This window comes from Dipodomys merriami, unplaced genomic scaffold, assembly GCF_024711535.1.
Source record: "Dipodomys merriami isolate MVZ:Mamm:240054 unplaced genomic scaffold, mDipMer1.0.p SCAF_8, whole genome shotgun sequence".
Taxonomy (NCBI): Eukaryota; Metazoa; Chordata; class Mammalia; order Rodentia; family Heteromyidae; genus Dipodomys; species Dipodomys merriami.
The window spans coordinates 49,587,978-49,610,236 of NW_027206401.1; the positions used below are offsets into that span (position 1 = coordinate 49,587,978).

Here is a 22,259-nt window from a genome sequence, read left to right on the forward strand (position 1 = left end):
CTTGGACACTGTCCCTCAGCTCTTGAGCTCAAGGCAAGCACTCTACCACTTGAACCACAGTGCCACTTCTGGCCTTTTCTGCTTATGTGGTGCTGAGGATTCAAACCCAGGGCCTCATGCATGCAAGGCAAGCGCTCTTACCACTGAGCCACCTTCCCAGCCCAGGGACATAATTTTCTGTGCATATCATAAACTAAATTTCAAGTTGACAGTCCCCTGAGCATGTGTGTGTTTAAATTCTGCTGACTGAATAAGTTCTGGCATTTTTTGTTTAGGTGAATTACGTGAAACATTTACCCTAACTTAGATGATGCGATTCTGGTTAACAAGACTACCCAGAGCTCTATAGGGTCTGCTTGCAGTTGATTCTTCAGTTGTGGGGATCTTGGAGCTTCCTCTCCCTCTCTCTCTCTATTTTTTTGGGGGGGGGGTCTGGTCATGGGGCCTGAACTCTGGGTCTGGGCGCTGCCCCTCAGCTCTTCAGCTCAAGGCTAGCGCTCTACCACTTGAGCCACAGTGCCACTTCTGGCTTTTTTCTTTTTGGTTATGTGGTGCTGAGGAATCAAACCCAGAGCCTCATGCATGCAAGGCAAGCGCTCTACCACTGAGCCACCTTCCCAGCCCTCTCCCTCTCTTTACTCTCTTGAATTAGTTATTCATTGAAATTACCTTCAAATTAAATGGTGTGTGTGCCTGCCCCTTGCCCCCCACTACCAGTTTTTTTGGTGTGGACATGTACTGCCCCTACACCACCCAGTCACATTTGCATAGTGCTTTTCATATGTTATTGAATAAAGTCCCACAATGCTTTCTGGGATACAGCATTAAATAATGAGCTTTAGGTATTGTAGTCTCATTATGTCTTGATGAGTTCTTGCCATGGAAGAGCTCCACATGTCACTGAAGTCTTAGTTTCCTTACCTGATTTTTACATGTTTAGGATGTGATTTGTAAAGGCCTTACTGGCTTTAAGACTTAACGAGCACTCACCCAAAAGTTGAGTGTTTAAGGGTAAAGCTAAACAGCCTGAATCTTGTTAAGTTGTAAGACTAAAGGACATAGGAAGTCAGAGGCAGTTTTTGAACTTTTGTAGTCAACCACTAGAAGAAACAAACCTGTAAGGCATTCATTCATATAAAATATACTCAAGTGAGGAAGGCCATTGCACAAAAACCAGGGACAAGGCTAGAATATTACTATACCAGTCACACATATTCTAGATTCCTGGTTCAATATATTTATTAATTTACACTGTACTGTCAAGACTGACCCACCCATAACTTATTAAAGACTCTGAAAAGTACAACAAGAATGCAAGTTTTAGTTATACTATAAGTATGCTATTTGTTGTATTCTAAAGTACATCAAAGATGTTGTAATAACCATCTGTTTGGGGTTAGCAGTGCACATTGTGGGATCACACATGTCTCTCCTCACCAGGAGTCTCCTTTGGTGACTTATATGAACGGCCTCCCTTTGCCCTTAAGTTAAATGGGATACTTGGGTCACTCATCGTTCCTTAGCAGCCGCCCCATGTTAGCCTTGCCACATGGTCAGTCTTTTGTTTTGTAGGTCTGATGAAACCTAAAAGTTCTAGTTCAGAAACAGCTCTAATAAACCGAGCACTGGAGACTCTAGGTAAGGAAACTGACCATGTTAAATTTTGACAGAGGTTAAAATTTCAATGTTAAAGAAGTAGTAGTTGAATTATATACTCCTCAAGTTAGCATAAATAACCCTTAACAGAAAACATTAAATGCAATTAGAAGATATTGTCAGTCATATACAAATGGAAAAGTGCTTCCTGAACACTTACCCAAAGTCTAAATTTTAAAAGAATATAAAAACTGCCATCCCTCACATTGAAACAAACATTAGAAAAGTAGAGAAATGACTACTTCTGGTACAGTCTCATTAAATTCAGAATATTTAGAAATTTAAGTTTTTCTACAATGGCATGGTTAATGCTAAAAAGTTAACTTCTTATCTAGGTGCTAATGACTCATGCCTATAATCCTAGCTACTCAGGTGGCTGAGATCTGAGGATTATGATTCGAAGCTATCCAGGGCATGAAAGTTAGTGAGACTAATCTCTAATTAACCAACAAAAAACTGAAGCTGTGATTCAGTGGCAGACTGTTGGCCTTAAGCAAAAAAGCTCAGGGACAGTGCCCAGGCCCTGAGTTCAAGCCCCAGGTCTGAAGAGGAGAAAAAAAAAAGTTAACATCTTTACAAACACTAGTACAAATCTACAGAAATAACAAAACTTTTTTTCCCTTCTGGTGCTAAGCCGTGTGCATGCAAAGCAGTACTCTACTACTGAGCTACATTTTCCAGTCCAAGATACTATAGACACTTAAAAAAAAACCCAAAAACAAAAACTGTACTTTTGTTTTCATTATACTTGTTGGTGCTTGCTACTGAGCTATCCATGCCCACCCTTGCCCCTCCCCCACAATAAACTTCTCATACTCAATTTGAATACTCTAGACCTGATTTTTTTAAAGGATACTGGATAATTTCGTTTCTTTCTTCTGAGGTGGTAGCATTCCCATCCATTTGCTCAGCAGCTGTCACAACTGTTGCAAAAGCCTTTTGAGTACACAAGACAGAGGAAAACAGGAATATCTAAAGTCACCAAATATCTTTCACTATACTCTTTGATGTTTCCATAATAAGCTATATTTAATCCTGCTGGTAGCTGGTATATTTTTTTTCATTATATGAAATGTCACCTCCTTAAAACTGATAATCATTTCAAAGCAAGTTATACATTAAAAGATAATACAATGGCTCCTGAATAATCTTGTTTCAGAAAAACCACAAAGTATTCAGAGAACCGAAGAAACAAAGAGAATCAAAATTAAAAGGCCAAGAAAACCCTGTATCTTCTACCTTCAATTTCCTTTACCCCAGAAAAATTGGCCTATTTTTCTTAGAAGCAGGTAATTGGGGAATATTTTTAATGGTGAGAAGACAAGACTTTCTGCAGAGCTCAGATCTCTGTAATTCTATTCTGAGGAAAAAAATATTTTAAAGAATAATGACAGTTGTCCATCACTCTCAAGCTTACTCTTGCACTTCTTGACTGTTCATCTTTTGTAGTCCTTTCAATTTTTTTAAAAAAAAATGCTAGCCAATAACATACTTACTTTGTGGAGTACCATAAAACAGACCTAAATTGTTTAGTTTTCCTTAATGCTAACAGATCACATATTTATTTTGATCTGGCTGAATGCAGAATTGGCTTGGTTGAGGAATGCAGGATCAGAGAGCAGATTGGGAGTAAGGATTGCTGAGCTTCTGAAGAATGAGGCAGTTTATGCTTTCCAAATAAAAGAAAATATTCCAGGGAAGTTGCCATGGGTAAGGTAGCCAAATCCAGAGTTTGCTCTTTTCTTCCTGACATACCTCTGACCAGTCCACAAGGTTGATTAGCCTGCTACACTCCAGGTGCAGTTTGTATGCTATGCAGATGTCAGGGGCGATATTTGGAATGCAGCCTTCTTCACTCTTTAGGGCTTCATTCTAAAAAAAATGGTGAGCTAAAGTGATGATTAAGAAAAATGAGGCATTAGTCAACCCTTCCTAATATCTCTAGTAAACTAGTAATAATCTGGTTTCTTTAGTCAATGGACTCATTAGAAATTCAAAGCTCTTATTAAGCTTTAGATCTTGGTCATATCTCTCTAGCTTCTAGTCACTGGAAAAATATTCCCAGGACAGAAGACAAGCATATTTTTCATTTTAATCATAAATTATTTTCTGAAACCCCATACATTTCTAGTTGTGATATCTAATTCAGGGAATCCTTTAACTAGTAGAGGTATAAGTTATCTCGAAGACTATTCTATCAACATTGTAAATCTTAAGAACTGTAGAAGCCACCAGTATCTTTTCAACCTACAATATTTAAAATCCATAGTTCTTACTCAGAACACAATCATATATACAAGCTGCCCAAGCTACATATCTTCCCCACTGAAACCACATGTTTTTATTTTCTGTGATGCCACTACTAAGATTGTGTGAGTTTTAATCTGTACCTTACATATTAGAAGTAATTGAAGCCTGGCGTCAGCAACTCACACCTATAATCCTAGCTACTCAGGAGGCTGAAATCTGAGGGTCTCGGTTCAAAGCCAGCCCAGGCAAGAAAGTCTGTGAGACTCTTATCTTCAATTAACCACCAGAAAACTGGAAGTGGCTCAAGTGGTAGAGCACTAGCCTTGAGCTGAAGAGCTCAGGGACAGTGCCCAGGTCCAGAGTTCAAGACCCATGGGGAAAAAAAAAGTAACTTGTTTTATTGTTCCTTAACATGCACTTAACAAGTTTCCTACTACCCCTCACTGAAAACCAGATTTGTGTTTTCCTACTACTCAGTGTTGTCCTGCAGTAGATAGCATGCTGTGCATTCTGCAATGGGAAGCTAGCGTGTGAGGACACCTCACAGGCTTCGGTGGGTCATTTTTTAAAAAATTTCATTTTATTGTATAGAGTTACATGAGTAAGGAGTATACTTCTTGTCAAACATTGTTTGGTGCTGGTCCTGGTGCTTGGATTCAGGACCTAGGCGCTGCCCTGAGCTTTTTTCTTTATAGCTCAAAGCTAATTTTCTACCACTTGAGCCATAGCTCCACTTCTGGCTTTTTTGGGGGTTAATTGGAGGTAAGAGTCTAGTGGCTTTTCTGCCTAGGCAGGCTTATGTCTGAGTAGCCAGGATTACAGATGTGAGCCAGTGGTGCCAGGATCAGTGAGTCACTTTTAAGTAATTTTTGCAGAATTACTCTAGGGACTTAAACTATTTCCAAATTACTTAATATATGTGGTTATAATTTCTATTAAATAACAATCTCTTCAGGAGACATTTCCTTTTTTCACAAGCTCAAGTAGCATTATTTCCTCAGTTCTATCACAAGATCAAGTAGCATTATATCCTCAAGCCCTGTGCCTAGGATCTGGCTGTATCATAGGAAAGGAAGACAGTTCATGATATGGTCAAAAATATGCAGCATCACCACTGATTGGTGGTTTTCATTGAGTTAGAAAATCCCTCTAAATTGAAAAGAGGTCTTAAAAAGATATGAAAGATACAGCTCCTACCTGCCAGTCTTTGCTCATTAAACCAGAACTGCAAACAAGACTATTTTGTGACGATAAAGCACAAGGAGTGAGCTTCAGTTTGAGAACCAAATCCCTCCTTACCTTTAGATAGTAGTAGGGGTTGTTGAGTGCTGTGTGGAGGGCGATTCTGGGAGAGGCATTCAGATGCTCCCGAAGGGTGTGGGCTGCGCTGAAGTACACCACCTCGTGGAGAGGCTGGGTCTCAGGAGGCAGAAGGTATTCTCTGAAATAGGCAGTTAGCTTTTAGACACACACACACACCCTGAACAATCTACTGAGAAGGTAAAACCAACAAGAGCCGCGCACACACACACACACACACACACACACACCCTGAACAATCTACTGAGAAGGCAAAACCAACAAGACAAGACACACACACACACACACACACAGAACAATCTACTGAGAAGGCAAAACCAACAAGACACACACACACACACACACACACACACACACACACACACACACACACACACACACACACACACACACACACACACACACACACACACAGAACAATCTACTGAGAAGGCAAAACCAACAAGAGCCAAATAAAACAAAACTCAAATATTAGTCTAGTTTTTCATTCAGAACTACATCTCATCTATATAACTATATATTTTGGGGGGGAGGGGCCCGATCGTGGGGCCTGAACTCTGGGCCTCGCTGCTGTCCCTCAGCTCCTCAGCTCAAGGCTAGCGCTCTACCACTTGAGCCCTAGCACCACTTCCGGCTTTTTTCTTTTTGCTTATGTGGTGCTGAGGAATCGATCCCAGGGCCTCATGCATGCAAGGCAACTGCTCTACCACTGAGCCAACTTCCCAGCCCCTCATCTACATATTTTTAACAATGTCTTTACTTTTTTTCTGAACCGGGAGCAGGGCTTGAACTCAAGGCCCGGGCACTGTCCCTGAGATTTTTTTGCTCAAAGCTAGTGTTCTACCACTTGAGCCACAGCTCCATTTTTGGCTTTTAGAGGAGTTTGTTGTAGATAAAAGTCTCATTAACTTTTCTGCCTGGGCTGGCTTTAAACCATTAACACTGAGATCTCAGCTTCTTGAGTAGCTAAGATTACAAGTGTGAGCAGGAAGTGACCAGATTCTTGGATATTCTTTTCAAAAGTTATGCTCTAAATCTTTAAAATTGAATTTAAAGTATGAATAAGTAATTTTTAGCAGTATTGGTGCTCTGAACTCAGGGACTTATGCTTGCTAGGCACTTTCTACCACTTCAGCTACTCCCAACTCAGTCTTGCTATAGTTATTTTTTGGTAGGATTTACAAGGTGGGCCTTGGACCATGAATGCCTCCTGCACAGCTTGGCTTCTATGTTGAAGATGGGGTAGAATCTCACTAACTTTGCTCAGGTTGGCTCCAAACTTTGATCCTACCAATTTGTAGCCTGGATTATAGGTATCAGCTACTGTACCTGGCCTTAATGATTCTTTTCCTTTCATTTGCATTTATTTTAGGCTAAATGTATTTCTGTGCTGAAAGTTATTTTCTGGAGTATATTTTTCTTCTGTGTTATCTCTTCTTCTGGTTTTTGCTCCTTTTCAGTCATGATCAACTCAGTGTGGCAGTGGAAGCTCATATATTGGTCAGTCTGACCATGCATTCTTTAAGTATCCTGGTCTTGCTAGCTTTCTCATCTGGATTCACTCAATGGCCAGAGAATCTACATCTAAATTTTCAGTTCAGGATTACTCTATGCACTTCTAAATACATGCAGCAGAAATGCCGCACTTTTGGGGCCCTTGTGTTCAGCCAGTTAGGCCTGAGCATACTTGCCACCTTTTTAGAGTGACATCTTGTAGATAGCTAGTAGCAGTTCAGATATGCATACCCTCCATACTTCAGGCAGTTTTGTCTTCATGGAAACCGAAAGAGCTGTGTAGTTTTCTCAAGTGGGATCAAGAGAGTACCAAATCACTTTCACAAGTCATGCTAGGCAGCTTACAGAAAGAGGAATCTTTTTTTTTTTTTTGTCGGTCGTGGGGCTTGAACTCTGGGCCTGGGAGCTGTCCCTCAGCTCTTCAGCTCAAGGTGAGCACTCTACCACTTGAGCTACAGCGCCACTTCCAGAAAGAGGAATCTTAATGAATTTCTTACATTAATTAGAAAACCAAAATAACCACATTCTCTATTTTTTTTTTTAACCATAGCAAACATTTACTCTTTCTTAATAGTATTAAACACAAGGCTTAAGCCTAAAATTGAGAATTTAGGAGATTCTTTTGGGAGGATAATGGTTTAGTTGCCATTTTTTCAATGGGTACCTCAGGAAGTTTTTTTATTTTTATTTTTTGGGCAGTCATGGGGTCTGAACTCTGGGCCTGGGCGCTGTCCCTCAGCTCTTCAGCTCAAGGCTAGCACTCTACCACTTGAGCCACAGCACCACTTCCAGCTTTTTCTGTTTATGTGGTGCAAAGGAATTGAACCCAGGGCCTTATGCATGCAAGGCAAGCACTCTTATCACTGAGCCACCTTCTAGCAGCCCGAGTGTTTTTTTATAAACAAGAATTATTTACTTTAGGAAGAAACAAAGGCTAAATTTCTTTCTTTCTTTCTTTCTTTTTTTTTTTTGTCAGTTGTGGGGATTGAACTCTGGGCCTGAGCGCTGTCCCTCAGCTCTTCAGCTCAAGACTAGCATTCTACCACCTGAGCTACAGCGCCACTTCTGGTTTTCTGATGGTTTCTTGGAGATAAGAGTTTCACAGAGTTTCCTACCCGGGCTGGTTTTGAACCATGATCCTCAGATCTCTGCCTCCTGAGAAGCTAGGATTACAGGCATGAGCCACCGGCGCCCGGCACAAAGGCTAAACTTCAATTTCACAGTATGGAGAAAATTGTTAAGCAATAATGTTTCAATTATTTAAAATCTTGGCATAGCTAGGCTCTGGTGGCTCATGACTATAAACCTAGCTATTTAGGAGGCTGAGATCTGAGGATTGCCTGTTGAGTCTCTCATCTCCAGTTAACCACAAAAACAAAAAATCCAGAAGTAGAGATGTGGCTTGGTGGTAAGAGTGCTAACCTTGAGCACAAAAGCTCAGCGTCAGTGCCCAGTTCCTAAGTTTAAGTCCCACAACCAGCACACACATACACACACACACAATATTCCTGGCATAAGTTAGAATTCCTATTTTTCACCTATGGATTAAATAGCAAACCAATTTTAATAAACTTAGAGCTAAGAATGTGGCTTAGCGGGAGAGTGCTTGCCTAGCATGCATGAAGCCCTGGGTTTGATTCCTCAGTCCCATATATTCAGAAATGGCTGGAAGTGGTGTTGTGGCTCAAGCCCCAGAACTGGAAAATAAATACAAAGCTAAACTTAAAAGAGAAGACATCACAAAGTCACTTTGGATCTATAATGAACTCAAGAGCAGGTCTGTCCCATAGCAATGACATCACCATTAGGTAGCCTGTAAGGCAGCAAACTGAACAAACTTTGGTACACACAACCGAAGGCAGGTAATAGGTCACCCACTGGATTTAAGTAGTTAATGCACATGCCTGCATAAAGATTCCTGGGACTTAATCCAGTTCTGAGCTTGAAGTGTGTTAGCCACACCAGACTATATAGCTCATTTCAGTCAGTGTAAGGAAAACAAAGAGCTACCTCAGCCCTGCCACCAGACATTCTTCCTCTTCTTCAAGAGTCTTTTCTCATCTCCTGGAGAGGAGACCACTTCCTATGAAATTCCCCTTATACACGCTCTAGTCTGAGATAATCAGTGGCTTGAAGATGAAAGGAAAGATATTAACATGCACATCACTCATCCTCTCCCTCCTCCCATATCAAGGTGTGGTCTCATCCCTTCACCCATTCTAATTTCAAATGCTGCTGAGTCCACTGGAGCAAAACCTACCTACAGAGTAAGGTTTTGATTTGACCCTCACTAAGGGAACATTCTGCTTTCATCTCAATTACTTAGCACTGAACTAATTAAGCTGCTACTTCAGGAAATGTTTTCTGTGATGCTGGTGGCATCCTGGATGCCATGGAATGCCTAATTTGTAAGTTATGTGCCTAAATCCTAAACCTTCCTACCGCCCCCTAAACCAACCTCACAGTTACTCCACTGGAGCTATTGTGGATGCCATTTATAGCCCTGGAGCAAGGCTATGCACTTAGGGGCCTCGGCTCAATCCTCAATATTGGAGGGAAGGGGGACATTGGGTGAGACTTTATTGAAATCTTCATATGCAATGGAAGAATGGAAATCCCCCAAAACTAAAGTTATAGAAGAAATAAACTACTGCTTCACATTTGTAGTCCTACCCTTTTTAAAATGTCTTTACAATTAATGTTTAAAAGATTCAGGCAAAATGCTATTTTTTTTCCCTCTCTATCTTCAGGTAAGTCTCTATATGAGGCAAAACATCTGCCTTATTTTGTTCCCACTGGGCTACATTAATTGAATACGTACAAACTCAGTGCTGGGGCTTTTAGGGGCAAATGTCAGAGGAGACTTAGACTGTTGACCTCTCTCTAGGTTTTGTACTTCTTCAGCTTTCTTTTACTTCTGTCTTTTAGTTTTAATATGCTACAATCCTAAACGCTTCCCTCTCTGGAAAGACAATCTTAGTAAAGACAGTAAGCTTGAGAATCAGAGATATGTGATTTCACATTTCATTCATGCTCAACATTATTCAGTAACTGCTCTGAAGCCAGCCCTTAGGATAAAGATCATGAAAGGGGAACACTTGACACAGTTTCATAGCTCAGTTTGGGATGTGTAAGACCATAGAAGGCTGATATTTAGGTAAGTCTGTTAAATCGCATGGTAAAATAATTTCTAGTGACTGCAATGGGCATAACTTGTCAAGTCTCCTTGGGCAAGTTCTGAAAAATAATTCTTGACTAACAGTTCAGCTCAATATTGAAGATATCACTTCATTATGGCACATTTCTCTCTTATAACTTTGTCAGATTCTGTTGATCATTTTGTTTGGCATTTATATTTTTCAGCAACTAGGAGAGACCCTGCACTCACACTGTCCTGGAAAATAGAAATTTTCACTTTGAGGAAGGGAATGCTATTTGCCAAATTTTACTGTCCTCAATAAAACTAAGCTGTTACTTTTTTTCAGTACTTTCTTCCACCTGGTGTCTTGCATGCTGGAGGGTTTCAAATATCACTAAAAACAAACAAACAAAACAGAATAAAACATGTTTCTACTTTTTTTCTTTTTCTGCATACTTCTTTTTGTAGCATGGTCCAAGTTTCCTAAAGGTAGCTTTGGATGGGTGATTTTACTGTTACATAAAGCAATTTACAATTCAGAATGATCTAGGTCCCAAGAATCGAGGACAGACTGAGAGATGCCTATATTTACTGAGGAGGTGGTTCAACAATGGATCTCATGCTGATAATGAGTTGTTCTGGTATTCTTTAGAAGTTCTTTATTCAGGACAAAATGGAGCAGCATGGCCAGTCTGCTTAGCCTGTTTTCTGGGCATGACCCAGATTCAGTATTTACTTCTAGCAAAGACAGAACCATGACAAAGTGAGATACAAGCACTTTAACAAAGTAAATGGGGGTGGGGGGAACCACTTTCTAATTCACTGTTTTTTCCTATGTGGCCTTATAAATTACGTTTAAATTTACATTTTTTAAGCTGACAGTATAAGAGCAAACTAAGAAATTTGATTAGATGCCTTAAAGGAAAAGGAATAAAACTGATAAATCTAAGTTGAATGGAGAAATACAAAAGACTAGGAAAAAAGTATCTTGGCCATTGGTGATAGTTATTATACCAATATTATTTGCAGGACCAGGACAATTACTAATACAAGACACAGACTCACCTCACCAGACAGTCAATGAAGTTCACAACTTTTTCTCTGAGTATTTCAAACTTGGTTTGCTTCTTACTTGTTCTTCTTAATTCTTTCATTTCCAATAAGGACTGTGGGTGAAAAGAATATACTTTTTCTGGTGATTCTGAGAAAAAGTTTCCAAGGGAGCTATTACTAGGTAGAGGCAACTAATGTTCTTTCCATAGGCAGAATGTACTAAAAGCCAAGTCAAATGTGCCCTTTTTTCTTTTTTTAAACATCTGGTAAGGCTCTGAGATGTTTTGCTTTAAGCAAATAAATTTTCAGGGAGAAAGGGAAAGTGCAGTTCATGTCACTCTTCAGTTATATAGTAAAGAACTCCATACTCAGAATCCATTTGTTCATTTAAGAAAAGGAATGAGGGGCTGGGAAGGTGGCTCAGTGGTAGAGTGCTTGCCTTGCATGCATGAGGCCCTGGGTTCGATTCCTCAGCACCACATAAGCAAAAAGCCGGAAGTGGCGCTGTGGCTCAGGTGGTAGAGCGCTAGCCTTGAGCTGAAGAGCTGAGGGACAGCGCCCAGGTCCAGAGTTCAGGCCCCACGACCGGACCCAAAAAAAAAAAAAAAAAAAGAAAAGGAATGAAACTGGATAAGAAAAAGCAGGAGAAAATACAAGAGACTGAGGAAGGGGTGAAACATGAAGAGAAGATGAAAGAAGGGACCATCAATAGCCACTATACCTTTTGGAAATAGTAGCTGCAAAGATTTCACATTTTCTCGAGTAAAATATTTGTTATATCTACATAACTTGGCATTTACGGTACCAGTACCAACAACATTCTTCATTTGACAATCAAGATCATGAGGTTAGAACTGAAAAGTAGCATACTGTTATATGGCTTAGTTTCTATTCTATATATAAATGTGCACTAAAATTATCAAGAAATGTATCTAAAATGAATGAGTTCCTCCTTTGAACCTCTTCAAATTTGACCTACCAGAAAAATAAATACTTAGGCTAACAATCTGGTTGGGCTGTTTTGCAACTATGTTTGTTCCATTTTTCCGAATATTTTACTCTGAGCCTATAAAAACAGCTTCCACCTGTCTACTACACACAGGGTGTATGCATGCAGAGCTGAGGCGGGCAGCAGGACAAACAGGATGTGAATTTGAAAGTGTGAATTCAAGGTCAATACACCTACTAAATTGAAAGTGTTCTGGGTTATGGCTTGAAAACAAAAATATTGGCATAGCTAATCTAGAGCACACATTGAAAAAATGACGTTGGAAGGAAATGAGACTTGACCTTCTGAAGATGATAGAGGTCTGTCTTCTGAAACCCCTTTGACTGTGATCCAGAAGAATCTTCTTCCTCTTTTGCATCTGTTTTCAATATACAACCAATATACAATAATTAAGGTAAGTCCAAGTCAAGAGAACAAACACTATATGAAGCCAAATGAAGTAAAATGTGGCAAGGGATCAAGGTATCATCAGGTAAATAATTTGTTCAATGCAGAAGGTCAATTAATATTACTTAATTTATATGGTTCCATAAGTTCTTCAGAAACCACCTACAATTTTAAGTGTATCATAACGAAAACAAATCCTCTGAAATCAACAACAAAAAGCATCAAAATATTAGTGTTGTTAAAAAAATCATGCAAATGTTAAACTATTTTTCTTTATGTAGATTTTAAACAACACAATCCCTGACAAACTTTGTCTCTGCTTTTCAAATAACTATTTCTACAATACTACGTATTGGGAAATAGGTAGTGTATAAAAGTTGTGAAGTAATCTACTAAAACACAGTATAGCATGGTTCCTTAGCAAAATGAAGAGAAAACCGTAACTGGTAAAATGTACTACTGTGCTTTTGGAAAGCCAAGGCACTGATGCCCTCCTAAAGTTCAGGGTATATCTTGGGGCCTGATACTCACAAAGTTTGGCCCAAATCTAAAATAGAAGATAAAGCTAGAGAATATATATCATTCTCAAAGAAAAAAATTCTTCTTCACTGTAGATAACTTGTCTCAAAAAAAGCATAATTTAAGGTCAATAAACCTACTAAATTCTTTATTCCATTTCACTAACATGTAGCAGTACCTTAAAAATAATTCCAATCTGACATTCTGCCTTACTTAACCGTCCTCAATTTGTAATGTCAAATCAGGACTAAAAAACCAGACTGCAAAGCCATATATTTCTACTTCTCCAATATAGGAAGTGTAAATTACACTTATTAACAGTGTTTTGAAAATAGACATTACTCCAAGATAGCTTTTGCTTTCATTTGTCAGTCATATTCTTTATTCTTTATGCTGTTAAGCATTTTAATGTTCAATGTTCCCATTCCAAAAACATGTATTTCTTTTTTTTTTTTTTTTCTTTTTGCTTATGTGGTGCTGGGGAATCGAACCCAGGGCCTCATGCATGCAAGGCAAGTGCTCTACCACTGAGCCACCTTCCCAGCCCCCCAAAAACATATATTTCTTTAATGTTAGCATACCACAGAATTTGATCACTAGATGTTACCTGAACTGCAAATAAAATTATGAAAGTTTCTTTTTACAGCAATCATTAGAGACTTTTGAGTCTAATTTTGTAAAATAATTACATTTACTTGCTATTCTCTCTTTTCCTTTCTGTTGGCTTTTGCTTAGATAAATCTAAAGAATTTCTGTCCACCTAATACTAGTCCTAGTGCTTGAACAAGGGCCTCAGTGCTGTCTTAAGCTCTTCTGCTGCAAGCTAGCACTTCCCACTTGAACCACAACTCTACTTTTAACTTTTTGGTAATTAACTGGAGCTAAGAGTCTCATGGACTCTCTTGCCGGGGCTGGCTCTGAATCACAATTCCCAGATATCAGTTCTTGAGTAGGGAGGATTATAGGCATGAGCTACTGGTGCCTGGCTATGATACTCTATTGTTTAAACCACATCTAGAATAGAAGCAGTCTGACTATTGGTGACTGATAAGGTGTGAAATTCTGAAGCTTAGTATACTGACTGACCATGAACTATATTTTGGTTAATGGAGGAATGTCACTGTCAGTAGAACTGGTAGGATATTACATTTTTACCATCAAGGTTCTGAAACTCAGCCAGGAACTCTTCTATTTTCTTTACTGTGCTGCCAAGCTGCTTTTCAGAAGAATTAAAAACCTTGTAACATTTCTTTAGTATGTTCATCAGTTCATCCTTTGCCAACATTCTGGAAAAGAGTGACAGATAGAACTAAAAAAATGAATACACTTAAAACATTTCCTACTTATTAAATATTTCTGGTCAGAGCAGATAGTATAAATTCCTCATTAGTAGTCCTCACTTTCCTTTGAAAAGATTTTCCTCAATATATATGACAGTGAGAGGTATTCTTGAAGAGCTCTCTCTCATCATAAAGCTTAAGCTTGGAAAATATTCAAAAATTTGGGCTCACAGCCTAGCTGTGAATTTACTATGTTAAAATGCAGAACAAGTTTACTAGATATCTCTGATCCTTGGTTTTCTTGTCTGTAAAATGAAAAAAGTCATAAATCACATTATTAGAGAGATTAGATGAAAGCTTAATAATTAAACAAGTGAAGAAAGTATGACATGCTAAATGAATGCAGGTTTAAAAGTACCAAAAATAGAACTAACATCTTTTTTTTGGTCAGTCATGGGGCTTAACTCTAGGCCTGGGCACTGTCCCTCAGCTCTTCAACTCAAGGTAAGTGCTCTACAACTTGAGCAACAGTGCCACTTCTGGTGTTCTGGTGGTTTACTGGAGAGAAAGTCTCACAGACCTTCCTGCCTGGGCTGGCTCTGAACTATGATCCTCAGATCTCAGCCTCCTGAGTAACTAGGATTACAGGTGTGAGCCACTGAAGCCCAGCAATCATTTTTCTAAGCATTACCATTTGAACTATGCTTTACATCTTCTAAAGGCTTCATAAACATTACTCAGTAAATCAACTGAGTAAATTTACTCAGATAAACACTGTAGGCAATTCTGCTTGCTAGCAGCATATATAGCACAGGCAGAGTGATTAATTCATTCAAGGTCACAGAATCACCTCTGATAAAAACTAGTTTTGATGAGATGCAAAATGCTAATTATAATCAGTTTAAGAGAATGGGAGAGAGAAAGAGCATTTTCCAATTTTGGTTCACTGCAACTGGCATTCTGCTTTAAAAGAAATTAAAAAGAAAATACCAAATTCAGAGGTTTAAAAGCCACTTTATAACATTAAAGGGCAAAAAGGTGTTTAAATAGTTCACACTAGTGCCACAGAAGAACACTAAAGGGCATTTAACTAACTTGATTGAGAAATGATTATATCACTATAGCTCAAAAAAGAACTTTGACAATATATTAAAAGGTTTATACTTTCTATCATTTGTACCCCCCCCCCCAAACCAACAACAAAACAGCTTCCTTGTGAAACAGAAACATAGGATCATCACTAAAAACAATCATCCTTCAGGGCAAAGAAATGTTCTGCTTCTTCATGCAGAGAGCCCATCATTTCTCATTAGTACTAATTATATAAAAGTCAGATTAAGAGAAATAGAAAAACTGGGCTAATTCAAAGATCTTTTGAATAAATCCTCATGTTCCAAACAGACAATTCCATTACAAGACAGCTTTGAAAAATATTTAAAACCCAGGATTACAAATGTATTAATGTTAATGAAGACCAGAAATTAAGAAAATAAAATGTCACTAAAAGCAATTTATTCAGAGATCTTTTTAAAAGACTAACACAACAAAGCAAATATATCTATAGCTATCTGTATATGTATGACTTGTAACTATGAAAACCAAAGAATGTGTATCTTCCTTTAAACCTTAATTTCTGATATCAGATGCCACTTGACAACCTCACAAATGGAGGTTAACTGCAAACTGGTGGTACCTTAGCAATCAAGAGCTCACTATATTTTTTAAAAATTGCTTTTACTACTCTGTTGTAGCTACCTATCTATTGATCTGCTTGAATCACTCACTTGATCACAATTTATGTTGATAAAAACCAGAAATATATTTGTCATCAGATCATTAGCTCAAATGAAACACTGAAGAAAATATTTTTCCATGAAGAGAGTAAGTCATACAATAATAAAGAATTATATGATATCAGGCCTCAGTGAAGAAAGATGTTAAGGTGAATGGGTCTCAAACCTATTCAACCAGGAGACAATCTGGATAAAAAATTAAAGCCAAATAAACAGAAATTAGGATAATTCCATTCAGCTAAAGTAATTCCTTCAGCTATCAATGAACTTCAGGGTTTAAGTTTCCACAGCAAACTTAGAAGGTCACTTGGGATAAGTGGACTAAACACCATTGCTTCCTTCATTTTTCTGCACTTGTGCTGAGATGACTAGGGTCAGGGTAAGGCAGTGTGGCTGAGTCCACAGCAGCTCTTTCTCCTGGCTCATTTTATAATTGTGGGTGTGTTCTTAACATGGTCTATTTGCCCAAATACCATTTCCTCTTGCTATTAACTCTCAAACAATGGATCTAGGATGGAAAATGTGGAAAGTACTGCTCTATAAACTTGAAAAAAATATTGGTGTTTCTGGCTTTGGTTTCCTTATCTGAAAGAAAATGATAGACCCAAAGATGAATCATTATCAGCTAATAAGGACAGGGAGCAAAGCAAATTCTCCTAGGTACAATGAAGTTTTTGTTGTCCCCAAGCCAAGAAAAAACTGCTATTACTATCAGAGTACAGTATGCTTTGGGTTCAGCTGATCCATCATGTTTCTGTAAACTGAGGACTCTGCTTTATATCAATGCTTGAAACTTTTATCATGTAAGGGCTGGGGCACTGGCTCATGCCTATACTCACAACTACTTGGGAGGTGAAAATTGGGATGATCGTGGTTTGAGGTAAGGACAACCCTAGCAAAAAACTAAGTAAGACTATCTCGAATAAGGTGGTAGGTAATCCAAGTTATGCCAGAAGTATAGGTAGAAGGATCATGGGCCAAGGGTAGCCTCAGGCAAAAAAAACAAGATGTTACATTACTCAAAATAACTAAAGCAATAAAGGGCTGGCGATGTGGTTCAAGTAGAATGCCAGCCTAGTAAGCAAAACAAACAGAAGCATTTATCATTTATGCAAGTTCTATGAATTTTAGAAGTCTGAAAGATTCTGGGCATATGTTTAATTCTTACATAGGGATTCTAGTAACAACATTTTCCTCTTTGAAGTCTTTCAAGCTGATGAGGAAAGGTAATGTATTTACCTAGCTCCCTGTTGGGTTACCATCCTTTTTTTATTACTATTTATTCCCACTTGATTTTTGTCTTTAATAGTTCCTCACAACAATTCAAGACGGATGAACAATGACTTACTTCCTATCTTATACAAACATATGCTCTCCATGGTGCAAGACTCAGTAAAGAAAGGTTCTAGAAGACTTAAGCAAATCAATACACTGTGATACATATCACAATACACACTTGCATATTCCCATATTAATGTACATTATGTATATTTTATGGACATGAAATTCTTTTCTACTCATATATTTCCCAATATGATTACAAATTCCTCATAAACAATTATTGTTTTGAGACTGGATCTCCCTATATTGTCTAGGCTGGCCTCAAACTTCTGGTCTCAAGGGATCACTTATCTCAGCCTCCTGAGTAGCTGGACTACATGTATGTGCTACTATGCCATGCCTGGCCCCTCATAAATACTTTTTAATGAATATGAAATAGTTTATCAAGCAGACCAATGGCCATTTCAACATAGCAGTTGCTTGACAGAAATTTTTTCATGAGACTTTACTACCTTGGTTAGTTTTTTGTTAAAACAGGATCTTGTCATGTAGCTCAGGCTGGCCTTGAACTTACTGTCCTGTCCAGGATATCCTGAAACTCTCGATTCTCATTGCCTCTTGAGTGCTGCTGGGATTACAGGTATATGCCATCATACCTCGCAGTTTAATTTTTACAAAATAATCAAATGGAAAATTTGATTAGGATCTTTTTTAGTGCCAACAGTAAGGCCTGAACTCAAGACCTTAGAGCTGTCCTTTTGCTTTCACTCAAGGCAGGCACTCCACCAACCACTTGAACCAAAGCTTCACTTCTAGCTTTCTGGTGGTTAACTGGAAATAAGAATCTCATGGACTTTTTTTTTGTTTCTTATAGAACATTAGCATATTTTCTTTCCAAAGGAACATTCAACAATGAATTGACTTTAAGTTCAAAGATGGAATAAGGATGCCTGGTTTCCTTAATCCAGACAACTCCTATTGAGAACACCTCAACGGAAAAGGGTCCCTGGCTATTTGTCCACATGGAATGTGAGCAAAGGAGGAAAGGTGGGTTTGTAAAGCTCAGACTGTACCTGTCCTAGCTAGAACAGCTGCTATATCTCATCTGCAGTGCTTCTAACATTTCTGTTTTTAAATGGCCTATGTTTCTGATTCAGCTTTCAAAAACGATGGAAATTTCACTTAGTTGGTTCTTGTCAGCATTGGGGCTTGAACTCAGGGCCTCAAATTCACTTGGCTTAGTATGTTCACAGCTGGTGTTCTACCAGCTATGTGGGCCCTAAAATTTCACTTTCTGTTTTTTGTTTCTGCTTTGTTCAGATCTCTAAACCCATATATCTCTCAAAAAACAGTTGATGGTACAAACAGACCCACATTGGGATTTTGTTTCCATCTGGGCATGGTCGCACATGAGTATATTCTAGCACTTGGGAGGCTGAAGCAGGAGATCCCAAGCTTGAGATCAGCCTGGGCTATATGCAAGAAAATAAAAATTGAAATAACAAAATAAAAAGTAAATTAATACTAAGCCAAAAAAAAAAAAAAAACAACCAAAACAAAACCCCCCACAAGCCTTCTTGGTTTCATACATAGCTAAAGTGATTTCAGGTATGTCATATAATCGCTAGGATAAGGAGGTGAAATCTGAGTATCTGTCCTCCTGAGATGCTAGGATTAAGGAATGGTGCTCAGCTGGAACAAACATTCTTTTTTTTTTTTTTTGTGCCTGTCCTGGGGCTTGAATTCAGGTGATGTCCCTGAGTTTTTATGCTCAAGGCTAGTACTCTACCTTCTAAGCCACACAGCTCCACTCCAGCTTTTTGATGATTAACTGAAGATAAGAGTCTCACGTACTTTACTGTTTGGAGTGGCATTGAACCGTGATCCTCAGATTTTTGCTTCCTGAGTAGCTAGGATTAGAGGTGTGAACCCCTGGTGCCCACCTGGAATGTGCATTCTTGATCAGTGATTAATAACTCACAACTGACAGGCCAAAGAAGTTCAGAAAGAAAGAAACAAGTTCCTCCTTGACAAAGAATCTATGAATTTGGGAACAGCAACTGGAGAAGAAGATAATCATTAATCATGAAATTAAAACCAAAAACTTTGTAAGAATTAACTGGATATTTAAGACATGGATGTTTACTTGAATAGAAAACAAGTTCCAGAAATACTGCAGTTCAAGTTTATAAATTCACAGACACAGTTTATTAGGATTAAGAAAATAATAAAATACTGCCTTTTAGTGGCAATGGAATTTCCTTGGAAAATTATTTTTCCAGAACATCAAATTAATTTGCACCTAACTGAGGATCATTTATGTCTGCATTATTAAGTTTCTGGACTCAACATGCTTTTAGTGTGAATCTGCCTCCTACTATGTCCATCTGTTCTTTTCTTGTGGGCCCAGAGAAAACTAGAACTTAAAAAAAAATCTAGTTTCTAGAATTCTTTATTGTATGTTCATGTAAACATTTATATAATATAGTATGTAGTACCTAGCGCACATCTATTTGATTTATCTCTTTAGCTAGGTGGTCATTATTTTAATTATTTTAATGACTAAGGAGTCACAATATATAGCTGGATGTGATGGTGACTTCCCATCTGTAAGCCCAGTATTTGGGAGCTTGAGACAGAAAGATTGTGATTTGAGGTCAGCTTGGACTATATAGTGAGATACTGTCTCAAACAACCAAACTAAAATAAACCAACAGCAATAAAATAGAAAGTAAAGCCAAGAATATAAATGATTCTAACTTCCTAAGGTGTATTTGCTAGAGATAAGTGCTCTTTGATGTTTAGTAACACTAAGATATTCATTTATGTATTAGTTAAGTAATTTCTGAATTATCCAATGCTAATTGTCCATAGAGGCAGATTAGGAGGAAGAAAGTATGTAGGCCACTGTCTCCTCATGTTGCTTCTAATCAAGTAATGACCACCTTCAATGACAATTCATGCTTCTCTATTCTCTGAAAATTGAATAGGGGCCAGTAGTAAGCAGTTTCTTGGCTACAATGTTAAGCTGATTAGATTCAAATAATCTATATCTACATTTTCCTCATACAGTGTCAATATTTAAACAACCATAGGTTTTTTTTTGTTTTGTTTTTTTTATTTTACTTTTTGGGTCCGGTCGAGGTGCCTGAACTCTGGACCTGGGCGCTGTCCCTCAGCTCTTCAGCTCAAGGCTAACCCTCTACCACTTGAGCCACAGCACCACTTCCAGCTTTTTTCTTTTTGCTTATGTGGTGCTGAGGAATCGAATCCAGGGCCTCATGCATGCAAGGCAAGTGCTCTACCACTGAGCCACCTTCCCAGCCCCAACCATAGGTTTTTTTAAAAACTACTAATTCCAAAAACAAGATAGTACCATTAAAGAAATGTATGGTTGTTACCTTAAAAACACCATAAGCTACAAGCATAAATTCAAGATCTATATACATCTTCCTAGACACAATATGACTACTTATGAAACTTTTTGGCAGGCAGAGTCTGGAGGAAGGTGTTATTTACAGGCAGTCTTGGAGCACACAAAAAAGGAAACATAAAATGAAGAAGTACCTCAGCAACTGCAAGGCAGATCCATACTCTTCTGAATCCCATATGTTCTTTTCTAAACACGCACAGTACAACTCTCTAATCTGCAAGTGAACAACATAAGAACCAAAAATCATACACTAAGTTTATACACAAGACACACAAAATAAAAACTGTAGTCTTTAAATGATAACAGACATCATGGTATTTATAACAAAAGTGAGTATAAAAATATAACTTGCAAAAAAGTAAAATGAAATTATATCAGGACTAGCTGATATTGCAAGTCATTTTGGGATAGGAAAATGATAAGGGAAAAAATGCTTGTTCAAGGTTCAATGGCAGAGATTACCTCATAAACAACTCATTCTAAAATTCTTTAATATGTTCTCCAAAATTCTGACTTAAGAACCTGAGAATTAGAATTCCTTTCATCTGTTCTTCAGATGGCTGTTGAGTTTAGGGTAAAACACAAAGATCAGCTAAGCAGTTTTGCTAGGAGCAGAAAGTAATGTGTTTTATTCAACGCAAGGTTAACCATTAAGCATTGTCAAACAGATTCCATTTTCTAGTTCACTCCAAGTGGAGAACTAGTTCTCTCTATATATAGGTGGAACAGAAGCGTTAAACAAGGAAGGCTTACACCCTGTAGTATAAATGCAATGCAGGAGAAAGAATTCCACTGGGATGCATGTGACTGTTTCTAGAAGAAAAAAATCATGTTCCAATTACCAGTAATTTGTACAGCTGGAATGGATTGTGTTCTAATTTATAAGATCTGGATCCACTTTAAGTTCTGATGCCTGAAAGCTAGAGGAAACAAAACAAGAAAAGCACCATTTTGTAGATTTCAAATGAGTAGGCCTTATTTACCTGTCGACCCAGTGGATACTTGGGAAGAGAAGAGGTAAAATTATGAAGGCATCTCAGAACCAGAAAGTAATTCAAATGGTAAACATGCAAATTTTCTAATAATGATTGAGTTTCCACCTAAAAAGAAAAAAAATCACAGAATCATGATTAATATTTGAGGCAAAAGATTAATATTTGAGATAAAGGTAAAATCTATTTCATATGGGTATACATATATATCCACACATATATATATGCATACATCAAAACTCATACTAATCTCCTGGTAAGTTTTAGCATCACCACAGTATTAGTCACCCAAACTACAAGCTCATTATTATACACCTGCAGGTAACAATCACCTGGTGTATACTTTAGGAGGAATGGTCCACTGTCCTCTACCTCACAGGTATTAGAAGAGTATGGTCATCATCAGAAAGCATAGTATCAATGTTAACAGTGGCTGAAGGTCTGCTTATGATGTATGATTTCTGCAAGTACTGCTCAATTGTATGTAGAGGGGAAGAAGGAAACTAAGAAACATTGTTGTTGAGTCTGGTAAACCCTTGTCTCTTGGTGAGTCTTCCAATACAGGTTTTTACTCAATTTAATAACTGAGAAATGAAAAGTGAAGGGAAATCTGAGACAGGCTTTATAATTCA

General features: G+C 38.1%; 1 protein-coding gene across 3 annotated transcripts in view; it reads right to left on the bottom strand.

Moving 5' to 3' along the window:
- Nucleotides 1-1,214: 1,214 nt before the first annotated feature.
- The window catches only part of Orc3 (origin recognition complex subunit 3), a 51,927-nt gene continuing 30,882 nt past the window's right edge, over nucleotides 1,215-22,259 (bottom strand). For all 3 annotated transcript variants that reach the window (XM_070011074.1, XM_070011073.1, XM_070011072.1), the window contains exons 12-20: nucleotides 21,619-21,735; nucleotides 20,770-20,849; nucleotides 14,004-14,134; nucleotides 12,224-12,300; nucleotides 10,946-11,046; nucleotides 5,206-5,347; nucleotides 3,412-3,528; nucleotides 2,513-2,592; nucleotides 1,215-1,625 (exon numbers count right to left, since the gene is read on the bottom strand). In XM_070011074.1, the coding sequence (XP_069867175.1) occupies nucleotides 1,520-1,625; nucleotides 2,513-2,592; nucleotides 3,412-3,528; nucleotides 5,206-5,347; nucleotides 10,946-11,046; nucleotides 12,224-12,300; nucleotides 14,004-14,134; nucleotides 20,770-20,849; nucleotides 21,619-21,735 (951 nt within the window). In that variant the 3' untranslated portion in view covers nucleotides 1,215-1,519. The remainder of the gene's footprint in view (nucleotides 1,626-2,512; nucleotides 2,593-3,411; nucleotides 3,529-5,205; nucleotides 5,348-10,945; nucleotides 11,047-12,223; nucleotides 12,301-14,003; nucleotides 14,135-20,769; nucleotides 20,850-21,618; nucleotides 21,736-22,259) is intronic.